Here is a 19,149-nt window from a genome sequence, read left to right on the forward strand (position 1 = left end):
GGGAGCAGGGGAAGCCCTGGGCCCGGAAGACAGCACACTCCAGGGGCTTGTTCAGTGCAGACCGAGTTTTCTGCAGAGACGCTCGCGCCAGCCCCTGGGATGGCCCGCAACCCCACCAGCAGCCTTATCAGTTCTGTAACCACAGGAAAGGCCCTTCCCATCTCGGAATTTCCTCATCTGCAAAACAGATTGAGAGACCAGAAGACTTATCTTGAGGTTCCTTCCAGCCTGTGATTCTGTGACTCTGGCCACCCGGCGGCGAGCTCCCAGGCAGGGACTTGGAGGGTGGCCACACAGCCCTCTGTCTTCCCCTCAGTGATCGGTCCAGCCTCTGGTGGGGGTGGGAGGATGTCCATGACGTCCCACCCCCAGGTGCCTGCTTCATTTCTCCAAATCCTGCCCGGGCTCTGAGGCCCCGCTCGGCCCCAGCCCCTCCAGGGGGTGCCTTAGCTAGCTCCGGGCCACAGAGAGGCCGCCCCTGCGTTCGCGTCTCCTCCCCGACACACGGAACTTCAGGTTACGCCCTTCTCTTACATCCTTGGACTTATGGGGTCACCCCACGGCCAGAGCACATGTGATTACTAACTGCTTCTATTTGGGGGGACCTACCGAGTGCCACCTCCCCATCGGTGCCACCCACGTGCCAGGAGAGGAAGCCGAAGCTCAGAGAGGGCTGCGCTGGCCACACTAAGCCCCCCCCCATCTCCCTGGCTGCTACTTCTCAGCGCCTTTGCCTCTTTCCCCCTCCCTCTCCCTGACCTCCGAAGCGAAGATGCCCCAGGCCCAGGCCTCCGTCCTCTTCGCTTTTCTACCCACCCGCCCCCTTGGTGATGATGCCTAAATGTGCATCTCAGGCTCCCCCCACCAGTGCTGCTCGGACCGAATCGACCTCACAATCCCCACGTGGCCAAGTCTGAGCGCCAGCCCTCCCTCCATCCCCATCTCAGGGCTTCAAGGTATCCCAGCCAAACGCCTGTGACCTTCTTGACCCTCCTTGCCCCACACCCCACAGCCATAAAGACAGCAAATCCTGATGGCTCCACCTTTGACACAGAACAGGGATCTGAGCGCTTCTCACCACACCCAGGGCAGCTAGCCTGGCCCAGGCAGAGGTGGGGGCGGGGCCTTCCCAACCACCAACCTTAATCTCTGCCACCCCCCTTTCCAAATGGGGAAACCGAGGCCCAGGGTGGGGGAAGCCTCCCCCACAGTCACACAGGCTGGCAGGAGGCTGAGTCTGCCACTACCTTCCTGCGGTCTGTGTCCCCAGCTCCCCGGAGTAGGTTTGCTCTGGAAGCTAGCTTAGCAGGTCTGACGACACGGCCAGGCTATGTGCACCCGCCTCTGTGTGTGTCCCTGAGGAACAAAGAATCTGCCAGCTGGGTTTATGTTTCAAGACGTCTGTCCTCGCCCTTGACCAAGAGATCTTACGGGGAGATCAGGGCCGGAGCCGGGGGGCTAGGGACATCAATCGGGAGCCGCCTCGCCTCGCCTGGAAACCCGAGAGTTCACCCGGCCCAGCCCCAGGGAACTACTGAGTTCACTTGAGGAGGCCACAGACTGCAGGGGCGGGCTGGGGTTCTCTCACCATTTATTTCATACAGCTGTTTAACAAGCTTGTTTAAAATAGAGATCATTATATATATTTATTTATATATATATATATAAAATATATAAAGAGGAATTGAGGCAAGCCACCCCAAAGAAAAAGCTATGTTTTATAAATATTTCTGTAGCTCCCACATCCCAAAGGAAGAAACAAAACAAAACAAAACAAAACAACAACAACAAAAATTTACAACCCAAGCTAGTGGTTCCATGTGGTGGGCCCAGCAGGCTCAGACCCTGGGGGCAGCCGTTCGGGTCTCAAGGGTTGGGCCTGCAGAACATTCTGATGGGGGCAGGCAGACCCCTCCCCCCTTCCCGGGAGGTTGGTGTCTGGCTGTGAAAGGTCAAGTCCGTAGCAGCCCTGCCAACCCCATGCCCCTTGGCTTCTTAGAGCGGCCTGGAAGGCGCGAGTGGGCACTCCCGGGCTCCGGCTGCCAGGTTATTTTTAATCTTGTCGGTTTCCTTTGATGTCCTGGTCCTCCTTCCAGGGTGGCCAGGCCTTCTGTCCCCGGCGCTTTCCACGTGGAGGCAAAGCACAAGCCACCTCGCACGGCCGGCATCTGGGATCCCCAAGCGACCATCATGGGCGGGGTGTGTCCGGGCCCTGGTGGGGGGTCGGGGCTCCGAGGGTCCCCGGCGCGGGCGTCCGGGCGTCCGTCACTTGCAGACGTAGCGCTCCACCGTGCGCTCGCAGCGGCGGCACGTGACGTAGCAGCACCAGTGATACTTGCAGTGGCAGCGCTCGACCACGCGGTCCGTGTAGGGGTTGTAGCCACGGCCGCAGCACATGAGGTCACAGCTGTCACTGCCGTGGGACGTCTTGTTGCACTGCCTGGGGGGTGGGGTGGCAAGGGGCGGTCAGGGAGCGCGCGCGCCCATCGGGGTCCCGCAGCCTCCCGCTGCCCCCGGGGCTGCCCGCTCAGCATCTCTAGAAGGTGTCTTGGTCTTTGGGGAACTGGAAATAATCCCTTTCCCTGAGGGTACTTCTCCCTTTCCCCTGGATTTCTACTAGGCATGCGTCCAAATGAAGGCATGGTTTTGTTTTCTTGGAGGTGTCTTTTTTTCTATTCTTTCTACTTCTAAATAGTGGAAGGAGCCTCAAACCACTCTAATGACCCTGTCTTCATATCCGATCTTGAATTATATTGTAACAAATGTAAAGATCGTTTTTACATTGAGAATCCCAGGATAATTCTGGAACAGACAAAACAGCACTAGATGCGAGGCAAAGTGAGTATGTGGCACACTGTTCGTTGAGAGCGAGCCTCTGTCAACCATTTGCCCCTGTGTGCCAGGCGTTTCCCTCCAGTATTTTATCTTCTAGGAGGCAGGCGGGGTCCTTGGGTCAGTGGAATTATTATGCCCATTGTACAGATGGCAATGGGCTCGGCAAACGGCAGAGGCCTGTTCAAGGTCTCACAGGAGTCTGTGGGCAAGCAGGGCTTAAGCGCAGGGCTCCTGAAACCAAGTCTAGCACACCCTAAGGGCAGAGAACCCAGAAGCTTCCAGGGGTTGCATTTCTTTCCGAATCACACTCCTGGGGGAGAAGACACTGAAGGTCCCTTGGACCCCAAATATCCAGCTGCAGGTTGGCAGTTCCTCTAGCCGGGCTCAGGCTAGCAGGGATGTTGTTATGGGAGGCAGCTGGGTCCCCACAGCCATGTTGTCCCGAGAATCCCAGAATGTCCAAGATGGGCAAGTTCTAGAGATGACTAAGTTCAGCCCTCATACTTCCTGATGGGGAAACTAAGCCACAGAATGGAAAGGGAGCCTGCCCAGAGTCACAGTGTAAGCATGGGGTCTGTGAGAGTTCGGGAAGACTTCCTGGAGGAGGGTCATCTAGACCATGTCACGAAAGACAAGCAGAAATCTAAGATGGAGAGGAGGGAAAGGGTGTTGGGGGCAAAGAAAACAAACAGCCTGGGCAAAGGCAAAGAACTGGACCTAATCTAAGGGGTGAGAACAGATGGAAGGGGTAGTGCTGGAAGTAGGGAGGCCAGAGAAAGAGGCCGAGACCTGGGCTGGGAGGAGGCCATGGGGTGGGAAGGAGGGGGTGCAGGGAAGGAGAGTCGGGAGGCGAAAGTGGCCTGCAGGTAGGGGCTGCCAGCAGTTGCAGGCAGAAAGGAACAGCAGGAAGAACACGTGTCCTAGAGTCAGACAGACCTGGGTTCAAACCCCAGCGCTGCCACTTCCTCGGCATGTGACTCAAGGCAAGCCACTTAACAGAGGTGACTTTGCTTAGTCACTCAACACCGTTCATGCCCCTCAGCCTTATCCTGGAGGTCTCCGGACAACTCCTCCAGGGAAGGGTGGTAGGAAGAGGGAAGAGTTTTTCGTTTTTATTTCTAGATCCCTGACATGCAGTGTTTGAAACCTGGCCTCCAACCCCAGAACCAGACAAGGTCTGCAGTGGCGCTGAGGGGGACGGAGAGTGGGGGTTAGGGCTGAGGAGAGTGGGGCTTGGAGAAAGATCCCGGGGCCCAGGGCAGGTTTCATCAGTGCAGGGGCCACTGAAAGAAGCATGACAAGAGGGTTGGGTTTGGAATGCTGACTGCTGCTGAGGCCTCAGTTCACCAAGCTGGATGTGAGGAGGGCTGCAGGGCGCTGTCCCCAGCTAGGGGGCCAGCCTCTAGAGAGCTGCCACCCGTGCACACGCTTCTTACAGTTAACGAAACTCATTTACCTCCAACCCCTTGTACTCCCAACTCCCCTCACCTAGTAAAGCTCATGTTTCCCCCTCCTCCAGGAAGCCTTCCTTGATGTCCAGGCTGGGTCAGGGCACCTCAGGACTCCCCTCACCTTGGGCTTTCCTCTGTCATAATCTAACCTCGTTTCTCCCCCTTCCTTATGCCCGCCAGAGCCTCGTGTCATAAATAGATGGGAAAGTGTCTCTGGTTGTAAGCTACTGAGATTTTGGAGCTGTTTGTGACTGCAGAAAAAGCTGACCCACACAGATGTCTGCAAAAGCCCATCTTCAGAGGAATGGCTGAGAGCCAAGCATGGCAAGAAACCTGGTGGCAAGTGGGGGGAGGCATTCAGAGAAAGCAAGGGAGGCAGCCGGTGCTGAGGGATGGGGCCTCCTCGTCTGTGGTTCGGGGGCAAGCAGAGTGGGGGCTCCTGGGAAAGCAGAGGCCTGGCAGCCGGGGGTGGGGGGAGGGGAGAGCACCATTAATGAGCCTTCCCATGGGACTGACGCTGCCTAGCACAGAGGATCTGCCCAGGAAGGGTAACGGGCACTTGCTGGCCACCCCTCGGAGGCGCGGTACCCTCTGCGTTGCACAGACGAGGCTGAGCCTCGCAAGTGCAGGGATTTGCTCAAGACGCCACAGCTAGGAAACTGCAGCGCCGGGGTGGGAACGATCCTTCCCGCGCACGCGCACGCGCACACATCCCCGCATGGATCCGGGGAGGCCCTCTGTGTGCTCTGGCCTTTCCCCAGCCTCTCTGGGTTCTAGAATCCTTCTGCCCCCACCCCATCCTCATCACACCCACCCTGGCTGCCTCAGACCAGACTCTCACTCCTTCCTGTCTCCCTGGCCCGACCTGGTTCCATCTTCACTCCACCCGACCCCCCTCAATCTGGCCTCCAGATGGGAGCCAGGGCCTCCTCACTGAGTCTGCTGCCCCGGCCTGTGACGAGGGAGCCCCCCACACCAGCCCCCCTCTCTGGGAGACAGGAACGTGGGCTGAAGAGGAAGCAAATGCTGGCGGGGTACCAACTATGTGCCAGACCCGTTCTCAGACACCCTCGCTCTGGTTCAATATTCTTTTAACCCTGCAGAACACTAGTTTTGTGGAATGCTATTAGGGGCTCCTTAATAAAAGAGTTCCACAGCCAAACACCTCTGGGAAACGTTGGCTTAGGCAGATCCTTTACTATGGGATTCCTCCGAGCCTTTAAAATGTTCTCGTGCTTTGCAAATCGCCAAAGAGAATTTCCCAATCACATTTGATTGCAGAGCTGTTTCTATGTAACGTCTCGGGACTAAGTTCTCCTAGAACAGTCTCTGGGAAACACTGCTGCCCTGAATCTTCACCAGCCCCGCCTGGCACACAGTAGGTCCGCAGTCACCCTGGTTCCCTTTCTTTCTCCTGTCCTGAGCCGGCTTTGGCAGTCGTGAAGGGGCCAGCTGTAGGGACCCCAACCCCGGCTCTTGAAGTGGGGACCAAGGGGAGAGAGAGCTGGGGCCCGTGAGCTGGGGACATGGGAACACTGTCCATGAGCCAGCCCTCCCGCTCCTGCTGCCCTTGTGAAAAGCAGCCGCCCGGGTTCCGTCTCTGGCTCTGAGCAGACTTCCTGCATGGCTGTGAGCTGGCTGCTGTCTCCTGCGCCTCACGTCCTCATTTGTCCCACCAGCAGGTTACATGACACTCACCCTTCACTCACTCATTTGACAAACACTGACTGAGGACCCGTGTTGTGCGGGGCAGCTGCTTTCCCAGCCAGCCTCCCAGTGTGGTCACTGTGTCTCCCTGTCTCCCCCACCCGGGGGGAAGGAGGGGGCTCCCACCAGCCTCCGCTCCCCGGGGGCCCCTGCCTGGGCGAGGTATGCAACGGCCACTCCCAGGAGCTCTGCTGGCAGCCCCTGGGCCCTGGCACTTCTGCTTGGCACTCCTGGGGCCACCTCCCTCAACTGGGCAGGGACTCCATCCTCCAGACGCCAGCTGAGGCGAGACCATGTGCCCGGCGGCAGGCCCTTACCTGTCTTGCGTCCCATGGGAGCCCACCTTCTCGTTCTTCATGCAGAAGTCAGGGGAGCTCTGCAGATAGACAAGCTCCGAGTCCTTCACAGGCCTGATATCCAGGTCCTTGGGCACCAGGTGCTTGCGGGTGCCCATGGGTCGGTGCACCACCTTGGTGGCCGACAGGTAGCGGGTCTTGAGGTCGGCAGCCACGTCCCGGAGCTCCTGCAGCCCCTTCCAGCAGGTGCGGATGGAGCAGGAGCCGGACACGCCGTGGCACTTACACTTCACCTCCAGAGAGGCGCGCAGAGCCTGCAGACAGGGGAGGGCGTCGGGCTGGGCGGCCGCAGCCCCCTCCCTGGCCTGCCCGGGGACCTGCCCTCCCACATGCCGGGTGCTCTCAAGGAGTCATCACCTCCTCTGGGCCTCAAGTGAGGGAGCTTTTGGCTCTAAAGCTGGGGAGCATTGGAGGATCTCAGCTCCTTCTCCAGCCGGGGGTGGCTGGCAGGGACAGCAAGGGAGTGGCCTTTGCTGGGGTAACAGATGCCAAGTGCCCAAATACATAATAGGGCTTAATCGTCATAACAGTCCTTCTCGGGAGGTATCATTACTTTCCCCATTTTCAAAAGAGAAAACAAAGGCTCTGAGAGGCCAAGTCTCAAGCTCAAGGTCGCACAGCTAGAAAATCCTGGAGCCGGGATCTGAACTCAGCTCTGCGGGCAATTCCAAAAGCCATGGCTTTTCATTGCTCCATACTTTTCTCTTACACCAAACTGGGGCTCACTAAATGCTGGTTGGGAAAAAGGGAAAAAAGAGAAGGAAGGAAGGGGAGGAATGAGGAGGGAGAGAGGGTGGGGGGAAAAGAGGCAGGAGGTAAGTGCATGGGGGCGCATTCCCTGGCCTGGCTGGCCCTTCCCCTCCACAGCCTCGTGAGCCCCAGCAAGCCCCTCCACCGGCCAGCGACTCTGTCCTACTCTGTGCGGGGCAGGCACCTCGCTGCCACCCTTGCAGAATGGCCGCAGGGATTCAATGGCAGGACGCGTATGAAAGGGTTGCTTTGTGAACTCTAAAAGTCAAATCAATACCAGTTTGAAAACTCAGTCTAATGACTGTGGTGGAGTGGGGAGGCTCGGGCTCTGGGGCTTGGGGAGACTCTAGCCCCAGTTTCCAAAATGACTCCGTCCCATCAGCTTCCTCGGGCCTCAGTTTCCCCAGGTGTACCGGAGGGGCACGCGTTAGATAGATGGCTTCTGTAGGCGGTTCAGTTTTGCGAATTAACCCTTGCTTCTTTGCACCCAGGACTCGGATCCCTCGGCCCAGGCCAGCCCTCCGCCTGCCCTCTGCGGAGCTGCAAGGCTTATGGGTCCCCTGGGCCTACCCCTGCATTAGAAAGATGGGGAAACTGAGGCACAGAGAGGGCAGAGACTTGCCCAAAATCATTCGGTGAGTTAGTGCAGGGGCTGGTAAGGTCCCAGGGCCCCTCTCCTTCACCGGGGCCAGGAAGTGGGGATGAGGGAGTCCACTGGCTCTAGAGTCTGGAGTTGGCTCAGCAAAGCTGTGAAGAGCACAGGAATGAGGTGAAGCTGCCCGCAGGGCACCTTCAACCTCCCAAGGGCATCAAGGTACTTCTGAATCATCAAGGACAGTCAACTACATTTAGCTCCTCAGCTCAGATGGGTGGGAAGGGGCCCAGAGCTTCCGGATGCCCGCCATGGGCCTGTGCGAAAAACGCTGGATCTGCTGTTTCGTTTAACCCTCACGAGCCCTGTGGCCCAGGGGGACCAAGGGGGGGGGGAACTGGGTCCTTTTGCAGATGGCCCCAGGGAGGCCAGCCCCCCAGGGACAGCTCCAATGAGTCTAAGGAGCCTGTGTGGACTGCATGGTGGGGGGATGGCTGTGCTCCCGGCAGCATGAGGCTCAGGCCTGGCCGTGGGTAGGAGTGAGGCTGGGTTCGTGAACTGGGGGCCGGCTTCCCAAGGATGGGGGCAGGCCAGCAGGGTTGAGAGGCAGGAGTCCTGGGTCCCTGGCCAGGCCCTTCTACAGGCCCCTGGTGTCTCTTGGCCTCAGTTTTCCCAACTGTCCAAACATGGCGTGGACATCCTAGAATTCTTCCATGAGAGAACAGTGAGAGAGAAAGGTCAGGACGTGGAAACCTCTGGACTTGGAGTCCAACAGACCTGGGCTCCATCGCACCCTGAGTCCTTGGCCAAGCCACCTAAGCTCTTTCTGTCTCCCTTGCTGCCTCTGTACAGTGGGCCTGCTGGGGCTGCAGGAAACCAAGAGATGCCATCTGCACCCAACACACCACCCCTCAGGCCCCACCACTCCCTGTGTGTAAGGGGGGTAGCAGCCCCTCCTCACAGGGGATTTGCGGACTTCAGGACAGAAAACTCATCAGGCATCACCATAGGGCCTGGTGCTCAGATTGGCAAAAAAGGTTTTTTTTAATTTTCTAAAAATGAAAAGGTCCGTTCATTTACTTATTCATTCACCCCAACCTTCTGTGGAATGAGGTGAGGCATTCATGAGACGCTGGGAGTAACAGACGTTGAGGGCCAACCGCACTCTGGAGCTGGGCGGGCGTCCTTGTTAGGGCCAAGGAGAGCACCCTGTAGGCTAAGACTCTTGCCCCACAGCCCTCCCCACACCTCCTCCCACACCCAGCCTCGCCTGAGGCCCCACGGGAGAAGCCAGAGGAACACGGCCAATGGGGACTAGAGAGCACCCAGCCAGTCCATTTTATAGATGGAAACAACTGAGGCCAGAGAGGAAGTGACTTGCTCAATGTCACACAGCCAGTTTAGTGCCAGAGCCAAGGCGGGGACTTGGAGCTCCTGACTCCTAGCTCAGTGTTCCTTCTGCTCCGCCCAACATTCTCAATTCCAATCCTGGTGGACCCCCCTAGAGGAGGAGGAGCCTGGCAAGCCGCAAGCAGCTGGAAAGGGAAGAGCGGGGGGAGCCCGGGAGCACATCGGTGTGGGGGGATCAGGGCCCGTCCCCCCCGCCACCCCCTCCATCAGGGCATACTGGTGGCCCTTTCCTGGCCTACTGGCACAAGCACAACCATCTGGGGTGGGTGGGGTGGGTGGTTACCTGTCTCCCCACTTCACTGTTGTGTAGACGCATCAGTTTATTGGCTTGGGATCCTGTTTTTTTCACCTTCATAGGAGCATCGGAAAACTTGGCCCCCATGAGGAGCCCGTAGCTGAGGTTGTCCGCACATCCTCCCCAGCGGTTCCCGGGCCCGGGTGGCTCACCTGGGACAGGGCCGCAGGAGCAGCCGGGCAGGTCGCCGGAGGTGCAGGCCCGGGCGATGGCGTGGCTGATGGCGGCACGAAGGCTGACTCCCGGGTCCCTGCGGGGAGGTGCTGGGTCAGCCCGGGCGGGTGACCAGGGGACAGGACCTCACCCAGGCCTGAGGGCCTCCTCCTGAGCCCCTGCCTGCCTCCGTGGGGCCGGCAGGGGACAGGGGCTACGATCAGGTGGAGGACAGCACTAGGGACGTTAATCTGTCACTTGCCCATTCTGCCACGCGTACCTTAGCTGACTTGGACACTCACTCGCAAGCTCGCCCCCGCCTCCAGAGGCCCGCAAAGCCCGCACACCCACAGGCGCCCCTGCTCGCACACACTCACGATTCCAGATCTTCCCCTGCTTCCCTGCACTGAGTGTGGGGGGTTACTCCTCACAGAACTCGGGACCCGAGGGGCAGATGAGTGTGCAAAGAGCCAGCTGCAGGTTAAAACGTGTCCCCCAAAAAGATAGGGTCAAGTTCTGACCCCTGGTACCTATGCACATGACCTTATTTAGAAAGAGGGTCTTGGCAGGTGTGATGGAACTAAGATGAGGTCATCCTGGATCAGGGTGGGCCTGACCCCAATGACTGGTGTCCTTACAGAAAGGGGGAATCGTGGGTACAGATACGTGGCCGGGGAACCCCATGTGACAGAAGCAGGGATTGAAGCAATATATCTACAAGCAAAGGAATACCGAGGCTGTTGGCAGCCGCTGAAAGTTAAGAAGAGGCAAGCAAGAATCCTCCCTGGGGCCATCGGAGGGAGCCCCGCGCTGCTGGCTCCTTGATTTCAGACTGCCAGCCTCCAGAACTGGGCGACAGAGCTTTGTTGCATGAAGCCCCTGTTTGTGGGACTTTGTCACAGCAGCCCGGGGAAACCAATCCGGGCCCAACATGCCTCTGCTGTAGAGTGTCCTCGCCTTAGGTCCACGCGAGTCCCCGCCCCTTCTCAAGCCTCAGTCTGCTTAACTGTGGAATGGGAATGCTAATCCCTACCTCACAGGCTTGCTCTAGAGTTCAGATAATTTGGGAAGGGAGGAAGCTTTGTCAAGTGCTGCACAAACCATAGTTGTTACCGTGCAGGGGTGAGGTTAGATCCATGGGGCACTGCTGCCCATCAAAGACCCCGGAAGCCACCTGTTTCAGAAGGTGGAGCCCCTACCCCCCCCAGTTGTGCACCTCACAGCACCTGCTGTCACCTCGGTCTAGAATGACCCGTGCCCACCTGTCTGCGCGAAGGTGGGCTCTCCTGTCCTCGTGTTACCTCCTCCCCTCCCCAGAGCCTCCCGGCCGCATCCACCCTTTCTTCCTGCATTGGGGTACACGTGCACGTGTGCTACGCTGACACTGGCATAGTCCCTCTCTATGTATTCGTTCGTTCATCGAGTCATGCCTGGATTCCCATATCTACGATGAGTTCAGCCATCCATCCGTCCATCCACACCTGCATTCTTCTCTGTGCATCCCTCCACCGCCCAGGGAGTCACTCATCCAGCCATCGCCGAGCCATCCACATCCATCCGTCCGCCCGTGAGTCCACCCACCTCTCCAAACACACGTCCGTGTAGGCCTGAACGCATCCATCCCCACCTGCACGCATTCCGCAGGCCCCGGCAGCCCCCGCCGGCTCCCTACCTCTCTCCAGGTCAAGCAGGTAGTTGGGGGCAAGCTCGATGGAGGAACAGTTCCAGCGCATGTCCGCAAAGGCCCTGCGGCAGGCCTTCATGACCTCGCGGGCGGCGTGCACGATGGTGTGCATGAGCTCCAGGTTGCTGCGGCAGAGCTGCACCTGCGCCGACACCAGCCCCTCCAGCTGCTTGCAGTGCTGCGTCTGGTTCAGCGCGAGGGCCGCCGGGGTCTTGGACAGCGCCCTGCACGCCGCCGAAGGGCAGCACCCAATGGAAGGAAAGACAGAGCGTGAGGGGCCCCGTTGCACCTGCCCTACTGGTCCCAGCCTTCCCTCGATGGGCTGGGGGTGCCTTTGCTGGCAGGAGCTGGGAAACTAAGACCCAAGGACCCTGCCCCGGCAGAGCAAGGCTCCCCCTCCGCTCCCCGTGACCTTGGGCACATCACTGTCCCTCTCTGGGCCAGGCCCTCATTCATAATATAGGACCTACTGTCATTATCCTAACAATGAACAGTTTAACAGCTCACAAAACACCCAGGCCCCCCTCCTTGTTTAGTTCTCACATCGCTGTGAATTACGACTCCTTATTCAACGTTCAGTCAACCCCCAGCCTCTGTATGTGCTGGACACCGCGCTACATGCTAGGTGTTTACAGTCACATCATAATCCATACCACTAACTGAGCACTTACTAGATATACAGTACGAGTTAGGAGCTTACCATATATCCGTTCGTTTAATTATGAAATTCATTTACTGGGCTGTAAAATCCCACACACGTGCAAGGAATTTATTAAAGGATTAAGGAGCCGCTCAATGTTGTGATAAATTAGACTTAGCCATGAACTTGCTGTATGCCCTTAGATAAATCACTGTCCTTTTCTGGGCTTCAGCGTCTGTACCTGTAAACTGTATTTCCCAGAATGGGTTCCAGTGAGACACTCTGAAAAGGGATCCATGCATAAGCACATTTGGGGAACATGATATACTCCGTTCCCCCCCTTGGAGAGCAATTGATGCACATTTACATTTTAAAGGCCCTGAGAAGTCCCACAGCAAAGCAACAGGCTTGGTTTTGTCTAACTCAGGAGGCGGCTGAGCACAAAGCCCTTTGTCTGAGAAACCTCATCCATAGTTTGGGAACTGCTGGCCTGGGGGTCTCTACGAGCCCTGGTGATGTTATAGGACCGAGGAGCTTCCCAGATTCCTGCTCTAGGCACTGGGATTGCAAGGCTCCAGGACCAGGGGTACATCCTGGATGCAAGTTTCTCCCAGGTCCTTCGGCAAAGAGCAGCCCCTCCTCTAAGCAGGCTTAGAGGGACCCCCAACAGCTTTAAAGGGTTCTGCCTAGATTCATCCCCTGCCTCAGAGCCAGCTGGCCCTCAGCAAGCCAGCAGAGACTTGAGGAAGCCTTGGGGGGTGGGGGTGGCGCGGACCGGCCCAGCCACAGCGCTGCCCGCTTCTGCGAACCCACAGTCCTCACCCAGGGTCAGAGCTGAGACCTAGTGAGGCCAAGATCCCACAACGCCCCACCTGAGATCCGAGGGAGGCAGCACCATGCTAAAGAACAGCACGGGCTGGGGTAGACTCCTGGGTCTGCCATTCTCCCTTGTGACCTTGAGCAAGTCACTTGGCCTCTCCCTGGCCAGCAACCTCTCAGCATTACCTGGGGGACTAACTCGGTGGGCCTCACGTGCACCGCCCAGGGCTGCCCAGGGAGGGAAGCTACCACAGTCACTGCCCCGGTGGTCTTTTCCTACCTGTGCCCACTTGGTCAAGGCCAAGGGCTGCCTCAAAGCCCTCTCCAGCACTTCGTTAGACATGTGGCCATACCAGACTCCGGGCTCCTCTGACGGGGACCGCCCTACCACCACGGCTTTGCCCAGGAATACCTTTCCCCTTGCTCCTGTACCTAAATGAATACATGAACTCGACCGACTTGCGGAAGAAATATTTACTAAGCACCAACTCTTCCTGAACTCATTTGGGAATGAACGCGACACAGATCCTTTCCTCAAGGAGCCTTGAATCTGATGGCTACACAGACCCATTCACACCTATAAGGCAACGACTCAGATGTTCCCGCTCGTGGGCCGGCCCAGGGAAGAGCTCAGACTTCGGGCACAGCCGTGTGACATGGGTAAGTTCCCCAACCTCTCCGGGCCTCATGGCCCTCATCTGTTATAAGAAAATGATAATTTCCGGGCGCCTGGGTAGCGCAGTCGTTAAGCGTCTGCCTTCGGCTCAGGGCATGATCCCGGCGTTCCGGGGTCGAGTCCCGCATCGGGCTCCTCCGCTGAGAGCCTGCTTCTTCCTCTCCCTCTCCCCTGCTGTGTTCCCTCTCTCGCTGGCTGTCTCTCTGTCACATAAATAAATAAAATCTTTAAAAAAGAAATGATAATTTCCTCTTCAAAAGGCGAGGGCAAGACTTCAATAAGATAATGCATATAAAACATCTGTACCATTCATACATGGGATTGCTTCTGCTTCTTGCTGGGTGAATCCTGGACCGGACAGAATCAGAAGACCTGGGTTCTAGCTCCAGCTCTGACCTCTATGTGCCGTTCATCTTGGGCAAATTGCTTCACCTCTCTGAGCATCACCTACAAAACAGGAACTCCTAGAGTTCCTGGAGGGGCTAAGAGGGACACTAGGTGCTGCATTAAGTCCTAATAAGTCAGTTTCCCCCTGCCTCTCACTCTCCGCCATGTGCCCCACCCAACCCACGACTCCAAAGCAGAGAAGGCAGAGCCAGGACAAGTGGGCCCAGCCTGATGTCTGCAGTCGGGCTGGCACGACCCAGCCTGAGATCGATCGTGGCTATCTCGGGCCGCCTCTCCTCACTGCTACTCCCGCCCGGCCCTACCCTCCAAACCACGAGCAGGGAAATGTCTGGTGTATTTGGATGCAAACCTTCCACATGGTTTCTTTCTTTCTTTCTTTTTTTTTTTTTAAAGATTTTATTCATTTATTCGACAGAGATAGAGACAGCCAGCAAGAGAGGGAACACAAGTAGGGGGAGTGGGAGAGGAAGAAGCAGGCTCCCAGCGGAGGAGCCTGATGTGGGGCTCGATCCCATAACGCCGGGATCACGCCCTGAGCCGAAGGCAGGCGCCCAAAACCGCTGTGCCACCCAGGCGCCCCTTCCACATGGTTTCTTGACCTACACTGAGCCATCCAGTCCTCCCTGGCCCTCTGAGCCCCGGAGGCCTGTCCAGGCCGAGGACCCCTCAGGGAACCTCTGGTCTGGATTCCTGCAGCCTAGACTGGGTGAGGTGTGACCACACAGAGGCAGATGCCATCCCCCTGGCCTGTTTCCTGGTCGGTACAGCCCCCCCACCCCCGCACCCAGCTCACACTACCCACACTCATGGATGCACTACCCCACGCAGGCACGGCACTCCCCAGCTGGCAGAGCCCCTCGCTTTACCCCCACCCCATGCTCACAGAGGGGTCAGCCTGGGAGATGACTACCCCCTTTGTACAGAGGACGACACAGAGGCGCTCGGGGGCCCAGATGCCCAGTCTCCTCCCGACGGCATCGTCCCGTAGACCCGGCCTCTCCTTCCTGGATCCCCTCTCTGCTGGGCTGGGGGCTGCCGATACTCTGCCTGTCCTGAGCCCTCTGGGCCCTTCATTCCTGCCCAACTTTCTTCCTTCCCCTCCACACCAGTTCTCTGTTCCACAATGGGAAGGGTGATAGGAGATACTCAAGAAAATCCCTGACACAGCACCAGGCACGCGGTGGGCACTCAAGCAGCGAGGCTGCCTTCTGAGTCCTTGCCCTGGGCTCCCGTTCCAGCCCAGGAGTGGATAATGAAGGCCCAGGCTTTTCCCAGGGGAGCTCAGCGCTGGCAATTCCTGAGTGCCATGTGCTTTGGCTCCGAAGCAGGGGGTGCTCTGTGCTTCTGGTGCCTGGGGACCTGGGCCACTCTGGGTATCGGTCTGTCCCGCTCTGAAATCTTCCAGCCTCCACCTCCCCAGCCGGCGGTGAGAAGAGGTGCTAGGAGGGAAACCCCAGTGAGGACTCCCCCAGATGAGGCTCCGACCGCCAAGCAGGGCAGAGGACAGATAGGAAGCATTCTGGAGAGCCTTGGGGGGCGAGGAGCTGCTGGAGAGAGTGGGGCAGACGGAGCAGCCAGCCGCAGCCTGCAGGCCGGGAGATCTGGAGACAGGAGGCAGCGGATTCCACTCCCAAGGAGGGCAATGCGGTCATCTGGTAATTAGTGGTAATGACCGTTTCTAACTAAGTCCCCCCTCGGGGAGGTAATCAAGGATTAGGGCGGGAGGCGGGGGAGTTCCCGTCTGGACATCTCCTCTGGCTTACCTCGCTGCTGCAGACCCCTAATTGAAAACATTTTGGTTTATCAGGGGATGGGGACACGGGGGAGAGGGTGGAAGAAAGGACAGAAGGCAACAGAGTTCACAAGCAAGGCCTGTGCCAAGGATGCCACGGTGGTGGCCAAGGTCTCTTTCATCTCAGAGTCGAGGGTTCTCGGGGGAGTGGCTTGGGGGCCGAGACTGGGCTTCAGCTCCAGCTCCATTGCTTGCCTAACAGGAGACCTTGGACAAGTCATGGGCCCTTGCTGGGCCTCAGTGTCCCCATCGCATTGTGCAAGTGGGGACACAGAGGCCCAGAGAAGGTCACGGCTTGCCCAGACACGTACACAGCCAATCAGGCAGAGCCAAGCCAGAACCCAGGCTTCCCAGATCCCAGGCTAGAGCTCATTCACTCCCATTTTAGAGATGAAGAAACTGCGACTCAGAGAGGCAGAAGCTATTGATTTGCCTGAGGCGTGGCTTGTGGCTAAAAGTGGCAAAGCTCAGGCTGAGGCCCAGGTTCCAACAAGTGGGCGTTCTGGGCCACCGAGCCACATCTGGTTTCAGTTTCGGTGTCAGATGCTCCTTTCACCTTCAGTTCCCTTCCGAAGCCCAGGGCAGCAGGACCCCCAGGGACAACCCCAGGATAGCTGAGTCTCCTGGGTGAGCCCCCAGCCTCCAGCCCCACTGTACATTGCCCTAGTTCCAACTGTCCCGTGGCTCCCTTTGACCCTGAAGCCACGGAGCAAAACCCCTAACTCAGACCCCCCAACTCTACATCCTGCCTCTGCTGCCTGGGAGCTGTGCCACCCTGTGAGTTAGAGGCCCCTTGTGCCTCCGCTTCCTGTTCTGTTCAACCAGGGTGACAGCAGAACCCACCCCCCTCCCCCCGTGGTGGTTGGGAAATTCAAATGAAACAATCTACATAAAGTGCTCAGAACGGGGGCAACTGCGGGGCTCAGCTGGTTAAACGTCTCCCTTCGGCTCAGGTCACGATCCCAGGGTTCTGGGACAGAGCCCGGCATCGGGCTCCCTGCTCAGTGGAGGAGAGTTCTTCTCCCTCTTCCCCTCCCCCCTCCATTTGTGCTCTCTCTCTCTCAAATAAATAAATAAAATCTTTTTTTTTTTTTAAAGTGCTCAGAGCAGTGCTTGGCATGTAACAAGGACACACACACACACACACACACACACACAGTTGTTATGCTTAAACTCCACACCTGTCTCCCCCTATATCTCCGGCTCTAGCAAGAATTTTAACAACAATCAAGGGGCTTGGCTGGTTGGAGCCCATCTGCCTGGGTTCTGATCCCACAGCCACCATTACCGAGCTGTGTGACCTTGGACCAGTAACTGAAACTCTCTGTTCTTTAGTTTCCTCATTTGTGAAACGCTAGTGATAACAATATCACCTACCTCATGAGAGTATTATCAAAATTAAGTGACTAAAGCTCTTGGAAAAGAGTCTGGGGATTTAGGAGCGGGCTCCTGTAACTCCTGGTTTCTCTGTTTCCCCACTGTGCGCTCGCCCGCCTCTCTGCTTTTGTCCCTGCTGTTCCTCCTGCTGAGATCCCTGCTTTGCATTCCATCCTTGCCCATCGAAATCCTACCGACCCTTTGAAGCCCAGCCCAAAGTCACCTCCCTTAGATGGGACTAACGGCTCCTCCCCTGGGCTCCCACACTTCCTCTCCTAGGACACAGCCCAAAGTCCACTTTGCATTTTGACCCGTCCATCTTCCCTAAGGAGCGCTCCTGTAAGCCAGACCCTGAGTTGTACCCATTTTTGCAGCAGCCCAGGCTATGCAGTGGGCACGGCATGGATGTTGGGTTTAGACCCTCCCCGGCCACATGCCACATGGGGGCTCATGCAAGCCACACACTTGTCAGAGCCTTGGCATTCCCACCGTTCTTGGCCTCTGGTGCTCCTAGGGCTCTTTGGCAAATCACTCCCCGCTTGGGACCTCAGTTACCTTATCTGTAAAATGGTGTGGTGGGTGAGGAGGGCTTGGACGCTCTGATCAGGGTTCCCACCAGCTGGCACAGTGCCAGGCACCGGCAGTAGAAGGTGGCTCATGTCTCACAAAACTAATCAGAAGCAGCCGAAGAGAGCCGCTGGGCCCATGCTTCTCCTTGCAAACAAGAAATGCAAGAAAGATGGGGTCCCTCTCCTGAATCACCAATTAATCGATAACTCAGCCCCAGAAGGGGCAGGACCAGTGACCTCAGTACTGTTTGCTGGCGGCCCAGCCACAATCACCCTGTCTTACAGCTAATCCAAGAACCTTCCTCATAGCCCCTCCCCAGTCCCCATAATCTGTCCCTGCCTGTCTTATCTGCATGGCTCCCTCCCCACCCCCCAACTCCAGACTCGTCCTGTCCTGGATGTCCCCACCACTCAGGGAGTCCCTCCACCTGAAGTGCCCTCCTCCCCACTGCCCCCACCCACCGAAGTCCCAGAGACTCCTCAGGCCCCACTTAGGGACACCGCCGCTCACAGATCACCCCAAGGTCCCAAGTATGTGCCCCCCACCAGGTGGTCTCCCCTCCTCTGGGCCCCCACAACACTACCCTGGTCACTCCTAGGGCACTTGGAGTTATTTACGGCCTGGGCTTATCTCTTCCAGCCCAGAGGGCAGCTCCTCCAGGAAGGGGCTGGGTTTTACTCCTCTCCCCCAACCCCCCTGCGCGCCCACAGCCCTGCACAGCGCAGGCACTCCCTTCTGCTGGATGCAAGAGAGCCTCCCTCTCCCACCTACCGGTCCATTAATAATTTCTATCTAAAGGAATACCCTTCACATGTGCATAGCATCTGACAGTTTACCAAGTTCTTTCACGAGCCGCTTCTCATCTGGTCTGAGTGAGCGAGAGACTCCTTCCCTCCTTTGACAGAGGACACTGAGGCTCCCAGAGGTTGAGTGACACTTCCCCCAAGGTCACCCAGGTGGAGGGGTCAGGACTGTTTGAGGATGTTCCGCGAGGGTCAGGAGACTGACAAGGAAACCTGATACTGAGCAGGCCCGCGTGCAGGGGCACAGACCCTCTTGATGGGGCCCCTTGACCACACTGTCTTTTTCCATCTGCCCCTGTGGAGGTCTTGCGCAACGCTCAGCCGCACACGACCGGGCGGGCAATTCTGTCGCTTTCCACGCCCTGTCTCGCTCCGGCCTCACAACCCTCCGGGACAATATTTTACAGAGTAGGAAAAGGAGGCTTAAGAACGGTGACTTGCCCACGACCCCCAAGCCAACTGCTGCTCCCCGGTCCGGGGCACGCTCACCCGATCCCCAGGGGGCCCCCTTCATGTTAGAGGCTGCCCCCAGCTGCTTGTCCCACAGCCCGACTGCGTAGACGCGAGGTCCCTACTTACAGCCATTTGATGCCGTAGCACACGCCGGTCTGGAGAGCCAGGGCGAAGAGGAGCGCCTCGCAGACCCGCGGCCGCGCCCTCATGGTCGCGCGGCACGCGCGCTCGGGGGTCGCACCCTCGAGGAGCTGCACCGAAGTCCCGCCGCGCGCTCGGCCACCGCCGCTCGTCCTGCGCGCACGCCGCCTGCAGTCGGGGAGAGCGGAGGCGGCGGGTTAAGGCGGCGCGCAGGACGGGGGCCGCGGGGGGGGGGGG

At 58.0% G+C, this 19,149-nt stretch overlaps 1 protein-coding gene across 1 annotated transcript in view; it reads right to left on the reverse strand.

The window, feature by feature from the left end:
- Positions 1-1,628: 1,628 nt before the first annotated feature.
- The window catches only part of WNT11 (Wnt family member 11), a 21,553-nt gene continuing 4,032 nt past the window's right edge, over positions 1,629-19,149 (reverse strand). The window contains 6 exon segments of the mRNA XM_040630864.1: positions 1,629-2,440; positions 6,311-6,603; positions 9,385-9,626; positions 9,629-9,646; positions 11,222-11,457; positions 18,898-19,080. Of these exon segments, the coding sequence (XP_040486798.1) occupies positions 2,266-2,440; positions 6,311-6,603; positions 9,385-9,626; positions 9,629-9,646; positions 11,222-11,457; positions 18,898-18,980 (1,047 nt within the window). The 5' untranslated portion in view covers positions 18,981-19,080 and the 3' untranslated portion in view covers positions 1,629-2,265.

This window comes from Ursus maritimus, unplaced genomic scaffold (genome assembly GCF_017311325.1).
Source record: "Ursus maritimus isolate PB19 unplaced genomic scaffold, ASM1731132v1 scaffold_16, whole genome shotgun sequence".
Classification (NCBI taxonomy): Eukaryota; Metazoa; Chordata; class Mammalia; order Carnivora; family Ursidae; genus Ursus; species Ursus maritimus.